Source organism: Triticum aestivum, chromosome 7A (genome assembly GCF_018294505.1).
Source record: "Triticum aestivum cultivar Chinese Spring chromosome 7A, IWGSC CS RefSeq v2.1, whole genome shotgun sequence".
NCBI lineage: Eukaryota > Viridiplantae > Streptophyta > Magnoliopsida > Poales > Poaceae > Triticum > Triticum aestivum.
Genome location: NC_057812.1, coordinates 254,103,415 through 254,111,467, shown reverse-complemented (window position 1 = coordinate 254,111,467; position 8,053 = coordinate 254,103,415). Strand labels below are relative to the sequence as shown.

General features: G+C 46.1%; 2 protein-coding genes across 3 annotated transcripts; both read left to right on the top strand.

Annotated features, from left to right (window-relative positions):
• Positions 1-876: 876 nt before the first annotated feature.
• On the top strand, positions 877-4,354 carry LOC123151716 (uncharacterized). 2 transcript variants are annotated; one of them, XM_044571380.1, is made up of 2 exons: positions 877-1,330; positions 2,617-4,354. In XM_044571380.1, the coding sequence occupies exons 1-2, from the start codon at positions 1,017-1,019 to the stop codon at positions 3,944-3,946; spliced, it is 1,644 nt and encodes a 547-aa protein (XP_044427315.1). In that variant the 5' UTR covers positions 877-1,016; the 3' UTR covers positions 3,947-4,354. The 2 variants fall into 2 exon arrangements, with proteins under 2 accessions (XP_044427315.1, XP_044427316.1); XM_044571381.1 differs by lacking the exon at positions 877-1,330 and adding an exon at positions 1,340-2,511.
• A 383-nt stretch (positions 4,355-4,737) lies between these two features.
• LOC123150329 (uncharacterized) lies at positions 4,738-6,068 on the top strand. Its single transcript, XM_044570194.1, has 3 exons — positions 4,738-5,018; positions 5,101-5,301; positions 5,863-6,068. The coding sequence occupies exons 2-3, from the start codon at positions 5,143-5,145 to the stop codon at positions 5,926-5,928; spliced, it is 225 nt and encodes a 74-aa protein (XP_044426129.1). The 5' UTR covers positions 4,738-5,018; positions 5,101-5,142; the 3' UTR covers positions 5,929-6,068.
• The last annotated feature ends 1,985 nt before the right edge of the window (positions 6,069-8,053 follow it).

Below are 8,053 nucleotides of genomic sequence, written 5' to 3'. Positions count from 1 at the left end.
CCGCATGGCTAAACGGTCTCATGGTATGAACCCTAAACAGGGCCAACCCCCGCACCTCCTTGATCAAATCCTCCACCTCCCAGAGAGGTCTAGGTCTTCTTCTTCTTCCCCGTGCAAATTCATGCCTTGAAAAGCATCCTCTAGGGTTGGACCAGGGCCACTATGGTCCCAATCACCTCCATCGTCTTCCTCCATATCAGCCTCCTCCGATGTTGGCAGCGCCTCCGCAGCCTTCTCCTCGGGCGGAGGATTGGATTGTCTGCTCCCCGATCTCGTTTCCTCCTGCGCCTCCCCCCCCCTCGTATGCATCTCCTTCGTCCCTTCCTTCAAGCTCGTTTCAATACTCGAACCTCTCGGATCCCCCATGCAATCACCGTACCAAGGACATGAGGTTGTAGTCTACTTAGCGCTCGCAGGAATCCAACGAGTCGATGGTGAAAATATGTGGACTCCGTCGGAGGATAAGGTAGACCCTAGGGAAACCCTAGGGGAAAACTTTACGTCAGTGCCTAGCCTGTTTATGTCATCCTGACGTGCAAACACAACCAAGAAATCCTTCGGCCTGTAGGAATGGACGGAGACACGGCCCATCGTGATGCCCAGCTTTTCGTCCAACGCGATGAGAACAAACCTTTTTTCTTAGGACCGCAATAGCCGGCAAACGTCCCTTGGGAGGATGATACTTGGAAACATTTCTTTGACAATTTTTTTGAAAAGACGTGACAAATTTTTCAGAAATACATGACAAATTTTGATGTGAAATTTGCCCTCTTCACTACAAGGAATTGTAACTACCCGCAACATAAAATATCGCGAAGAACATTCGCAAATGTAACCCCAGCGAACGTTCGCTGAAAAGCATTACCGTTTCCTTCTTATTGTTTCCTCTCGCCACGAAGCCAAAGCACGAGAGGAGCCAGCCAGCCACCGCTGACCCGAGGGCACCGCTGCCCTCCTCCGCGCGCCGGTAGCCACTCGCCAGAGGGAGAGAAGGGGAGGGAGAGCGGCCGCATCGGATGGGGGTCCTGGGAGACCGCTCGGGGTGGTGCTTCTGCTCCGGCGGCGGGGCCAAACTGGAGCGGATCAAGTCCACGCTGCTCGCCACGAAGGGTCCCGCGCTCGCGGCCGTGTCCTTCCCTCGCGGCGGAGAAGGGGCAGGAGGAGGTGGTAGTGGAGGAGGAGGAGGAGGAGGCAAACGCGGGGGAGGGTTCCTCATCCACCGCGCCCTCCTGCTCACCACGCACGGGACCGTCCCATCAGCCGCCGTGGCGGGCGCCGCCGAGGTCCAGCTCAGCCACGGCCGCCTCCTGGCCCGCCTGGTGCCTCAGAGGTAACGAACCCCGAAGACATTGCTCTCATTTTCCCGCTTGGTTTTCGCTTGGGGTTGTTTGGCTGTGCAATGCGGTGCCAGATGGTTGCATTTTTTTGTGTCGGTTCCGCCCGGAAATCGATTGATGTTGCATACTGCTCCGTGCAAAGATTTGATTACGCAACACCTTTGGCAATTTCTTTGCGCTGCACTCGTGCTCTGGCTGTTCATCTTGTACCATGGTGGAAGAAGATCTGGTTTTCGTCTTCAAATTTAGGAGAAGCTTAGCGGTTTCCGTAACGATTCTCAGTTGCAATGCTGTTAAAAATGGCTCAAGGTTTTGGCGGATTCGTGGGTCCATGCCATATTGGTTCCTCAGTTCTTGCATTTGGGCGAGAAGGCGCAATCTCAAGAGTTTGGTGGGGCTGACTTCAATATAGTTCAGGGAATTATTTGAGCTTGTCTTGTGATTATGGACCTCGGCAATCTTGATGTTATTAATGCATTCAGTTATTGCAGCAACCGTACGTGCAAGGGGGACACAATTTCGATTTTACTTTGGAGGATCAAATGCAACCAGGGGTAGATAGATTATAATATACTGCTATTATTTTAGTGAAAAATAAAGATATACTGTAATACATTATGGAGTAGCCAATTACTCGCTCCGTATAAAAATACACGACACTTTTTGACACTATCATGGTGTCAAAAAACGTCTTATATTTTGATACCGAGGGAGTACCAAATAAGAATGTTCGCACCTTATGTAAGTCATAAAATGGCTTCTTGTCATGTGTTGTATGAAGGATTGAAGTTGATTTTGTACATACAATAAGCTGCTGTAGCCGCATAGGATCACCTCACCGCTCTGTACAGGTAGACATAAATTCTATTTAATTCTGGATGCTCGGCTGATAAGAATGAATGGGAGGTAATATCTGCTGAAAGTGGTCCTTGGTTCCATTTATTCGCTCGATTCATGGGAGCAGGGTGTGTTGTTTTTAATGCATTATTTCTCAGGATGGGCTCAATCTGGATTTCCTCTAGAAAACTTTATATTATCTGACAGTCCAACAACGTTTGTAACTTTGTCTTATGAATTCTGTGAACAAAGAAAAGGTGATGTCAGTGAAGTGGTTCGTGTGGAAAAAAGATGCAGCAAATTCTTTGTGCTACTACAGCTGGAATGAGCTTAGCAAGTACTAGAGTACTCTATTTACTTTGGAGGAGCATTTACTCTAATGATCCTTTATCTGCCTTTGCTGTCATTTTAACCAGTTCTACATGTTGTTTCTTCATTTCAGGTTCTTCATTACTAGCCCCATTCTGGACCTTACAATAGTCGGGCTCGATGTCGTGGATGAAGGTTCAGATTCGCATGGGCAACAACCTCATTTCCTGAAAACCTGCTTGAACCCCAGCTTGGATCTTGGCAGTACAGTTTTGCTCCTGGGCCACACAAACAGAAGAGATTTGGCAGTAGGTGAGGGGAAGGTTGTCATAGCAACTGACAACCTTATAAAGTTCTCAACTGATGAAGTCTCATGGCATCCTGGATCTGCTGGTTTTGATATGAACGGGAATCTAGCTTTTATGGTCTGTGATCCGATGAAGCTTGCACCTTCTACACCTACAGGGTATGCTTCTGCATCATCAACTGCACTCCTTGCATCAAAGATGGATGTGCCAACACAATTTGGGATCCCCATCCCTGCAGTATGCGAATGGTTAAAACAGCACTGGAGTGGTGGCTTGGAAGATGTTAGCAAGCCAATGATGCCCCCTGCACGATTAATATCTGCTGGACAACGAAGTGAACCTTCTTCTCTGAGTCATCTTCATTGTATTAAGACCACCGAGCGAGAGGGTGGGGCATTGTCATCATCACAGATGCCAGCAAGACCAACACGGCAGCATGGGTCATGCAGTTCAGCATCTGCCAAGATTTCATATGGTGAAAATGATTCTGTTAATTCACACTCCTTTCAAGGCCAACGAGATCCAGCTTCACAGATGCCCAGACCTAAGGAGCAACCTGGTTCGGTCATGGATAGCTTTCCTCCTGGGCATCCAAGATCTATTTTCTTACCGCTTCCTCTAAAGCAAATGATGCCTGTCGATAATAAGATCAAACCGAACTGCTCAGTTTCAGATGAATCACGGGTAGCTAATGCGAGAATCAACTGCGATGCTATGCACAATGTTGCTTACCAGGAAAACTGCTGGAATGAGGCGCAGTCAAGTTCTTCACCACCGGCAATATCAGAACAAGGAGACAAGAGGGACGGCTTCAGCAGTGGGGAGGAGACAATGTACTCCGCGGAAACTATGGAAAGCAGAAACATTCCGAGTCCAAAGGACAAGAGGCCCCAGATAGTTGGCCGATCACAGAGTTTTGCAAACCATAGCAAATGGGATTCACCTAAAAGTGTTGAATCTTCGAAAGGGCCGCCCTCAAGGTCGCATACATTCATTCCTTTGAGAAAACCACACTTGCAAGCTGCATCAATTTCACAGAAAAGCCAGGTTTATTTCAGCCCTACGGTCTCCTCCAACATGAAAAAGAGGAACCTGTCTCAGATTCCCATGAAACCTCGTCAAAGTGCTCAGGTCACCTCCAAGTGGATTACCTGATAGGATCCCCGTTTCTTGTCTCCAGATCATACAAAGATATCACATTATTCGGTTTAGTCAGTTCCACTCAACATCTCCATTTTGCTGTAGTCGTGTTCTGTAAATGTATACTAGCTGTAAACCACGCGCCGATGATTCTTTGTGCTTAACATTAGCTAGCATATTCCCATCTTTTTTATGCTTACTCTGTAGGGTAAAACCTAAAACGAATTATCACCAGAAATATAGCCTTCTTGGTTTCAGTCAGGTACGCTGTTGAGTGTTGAGGATGCTGAGGCGAAGACCAAGATTCTGTGCAGGGAGCGATGTTCAGGAATGCTTTGCCACAGGCAATCAGACCTGTATTATCACCCACATTGTTATCCTGTCAGCCGAATAAGCGAACGGCTCCATGTTTTCTAAAACCAATCCCTTCGTGTTTTGCAAGCTAGAGCTTTTTCCATATGCATCCTGTTCTATTTGGTGATGTATGTTCAACCCACTGCACTGCATATGCAACGTCGAGTCGATATCTTTGTATGATTCTATATATTTTTATGGTCTAAAAGCTATGCATTTTTCCTTTGTTTAACAAATTGATATAATATGGTGATTATTTTTTTTATCTGCGTTGAGAAATTTGTAATGCACCCTTTTGCACTACACTAGAAGAGCATATACCATTTTCTTGTACTAGACGAACACATTATCACAGCATGGCGATCGTTTTCTAGAACCGCGTGGACAAATTTGGATATAGTCAAATCAAATGAGAAACAAGACTGTAAATAAACTCGTCGCAATGGACCACCGGCTGCAGAATTTGGACTTGGTTTGAAGGGGGGACAATTTGGACTCGCTGAGCTGCAAAGTGCAACGGGGTTGGTTTTGGTTCCCCTTGCTGCCTCGACTTTTCCCGCCGTCCGATCCAAGATCGTGCGGACCACAGCTCGAGCCGCCGGCAATTGCATAGTCCACGAGGACCCCGACACGCGAGCCCACCCTATCCGGTCCGTCCCTCCTCCCCGCGTCCGACGACCTGCTCCGCCGCGCCGATCGACTCCGTCTCACCCACGCTGCCGCCGGTGATCCGGTAGCTGTTCTTCCGTTCACCCAGCCATACTTGTCTATGCACATCTCTCTCTTGTACCCACGTCTAGGGTTCATGGCTTCAGGGAGGCAGTCGAGGTCGAGGGGCCAGCGTGCGACCGGAGGGGATGCGGCAGCAGCGGGGCGTCGGCAGGGGCGGGGGCCGGCGGGATCCCGGGCTGCTGACCAGGGTGGTGGACAAGGTCTTCCGCTTCGTCCGCCTCGCCGAGTTCGAGATCCTCTTCGTCCTCTTCTTCTTCATCGCCTTCATCCTCTTCAAGGATCTCGTAAGCCCGCACCCCTCTCGCCTTCTCTCCCCGTTGAACATTTCGCACCTGACTAATGGGTCAAAATTCTGGTGTGGCACCTGCTAGCAAGAGATCTAGTAGGGTGGTCTATGCCCCAATTTGGCATCGTTCGCCTGCCTTTATGGTGATTGAGTGTTTATAGAGAAAGAATCAATTGAAACCGTAGAAGAGATGGTAGTAGCTAGCTTGGAATTTGGCAAGTACTCTGTCTGTGGCTTGGAATTTGGGCGGTGTTGAATAACAGAGGTCGAATGTAGGCATTTGTGTCCATGGTTACTGCTTGAAGCCTCCAACTATGCTATTCAAATTGAAACTATTAGGCTTGATCGTCTGGAGACACAGTCTATAATGTAACTGTGAATCTTTCAGTCAGATCATGCTACTTGGAGGTAGAGCTGTTACCTAGAGATGTATCAGTGGTAAATCATGCCTGTAGTGGAACAAGTGTAGTCTGCTTTTATATGATTTGCTATATCTGGTATTCTGGAATTTGCTATATTATGGTCTTGCGCTAATTATTGAATGTGTCTTTTGTTACAGATGTCTCGACCAGACTACAACCAGATCTTTGTCAAGAAGCCTGATCAAGATGACCGCTGGCCTTAGAGGGTAGGAAATCATAAAAATGTTCTTATTGTAGTGTAATCATCTTTTCTTACTGTGTTGCGGTATGTACATTCTGTAGAGGCTCATTTAAATTTCCTTGTTATGACTACTTATTCGATACTTTAAAGATGCTTTTGACATGCTGCCGCCTCCAGTTTTCTCTAAGATTCATCTGCTCACTATTGCTTTTGTGGTTGTTTTGTATGAGCCCTGATTTTTCTCTTCTCTGCAAACAAGCTGCCACACGATGTTAAGTGGGCATAGTGAAGTCACCTGTATTTCTTCTCCACGGCATGACGTTTTCTTCATTTATATCATGTTACATCCCCATGAGCTCTGAGCGATTTGGTGTATGAAATGCAGTACTTTCTTTGGTCAGTAATGTGTGCCGAAGATTACCACCATTGAGGTCTGGACGATTGGCTCTGACGGTAATCTTGTTGAGAACAAGCTTATATGGTTCCTAGTCACTCGGAATCTTTGAAACCTAGATAAGCTATGCATCTTATTTTAGCCATCATTTGATGATGGGTCCTCCTTAAAGATCCAAATGGCGTTCTTCATTATCATAGAACAACTGAAGTTATTGATAGCTCTGCCTTGTAGAAACATGGTGTGTGACTATCAGATAAATGTCCCACAGTATCCACTACATAGATTCATGGGATCATGGCTATTAGATTTCGCTCCAGCTGTTATATTGTTTCCACAAGTGGATATTTTGTTTTGAGACACATGTAAGGTGCATTGGGCATTTGGGTGCCATAAGACTTCACTATTAGTTATCTGAGCTTTTATTTTGTTGATTGTTATACATGAACCTATGATGCTCTTTGAGCAAAGAAAATTGAAGGCTACTCCTACTTAATAATAGGATAATGAGACAAATGTTGTTGTACAGCTTTGCTATTGGATTGAATCATCGTTCAGAGTGTTTCTTAAAATGAGCACAGTGGCTGTTAGAGAAAGAGAATGTTTGATGTGATATAGCATGCCTTCAATTTGACATGCACATATCAATTCATTCTACAACTGGATAGTTCTGGGATATCCATTGATCGATATCGGAGTTCTCACATATCTGAAAAGTAGCACATTTAAACACACGGCAGTTTTCTAGGAAAACATGTTTTCTTGTGAAACGAAGTTTTTGGCATCAATCTTTTTGTCGGGTATGGCAGTATCATCTGTTTCTAGATAACCAACATGATAAACACCTACACCTAACTGGTTCTTCTTTTTTGAGCATCAGTACAGACACAAGCGCTCATATACACGCGCATACACTCACCCTATGAACGCACACACGCTTTACGAAGTCATTGTAGGCGCCTCGTCGTTGACGGGAACGTCTCCTCCCACTGAAAGCGCATCGCCGGAAATCCTGAAATAAACCCAGGAATAATGCGAGCACCAGGATTTGAACCCTGATGGGTTGGGGATACCACTGTCCAGCTAACCAACTTAACCACAGGTTGATTCGCACCTATCTGGTTCTTCTGACAAGAAAAGCTTGCTTAACATCTTAAGTATTGTGGTACTATATCGCTGGTCAACTCTAGAAACTCACTGAGAAACCTTGGCCGACACTCATACAAAAGCTGACCATGTCTTGTTTAGCACGCCCCTTTTGCCTTTTCATGTTACTTTGGACGTGGAATGACAATTTTTCATTTTTAATGCCAAGTTTCTGTGTCAGTTTGATCTCCTCTCAATATGATTTGCCCTAATGCCGAAGTGATGGATTGTTGGCGGGCGAAAAAAATAGCCCATACGATGCATGTTCACAGACTCGACCGGAGATCAACTCTCTGATTGAAGGATGTAAAGGATCATGATTTCAAGAAGATAACTGGACTGTTGATTGCCAGCATTTTGTTGGGACGTCAAAATCATGCAAAATGCATAGATGTTTGTTGTTCATCATAACCTTCACGTGGTCCCTTGGAATCGGGAGGTTGTCACGTAAGAATCAAGTTCATTTCCTGTAATGATAACATTGGAAGCTTTGGTGTGAGGTACTCCGGGTTCGGCTCCTCTACAGTTGAGCACTTACTGTACCGGTACTGTAGTGCATAAATCCACCGTCTGTTGTAATCCGATGTCTGCAACAATGGAGGATCCC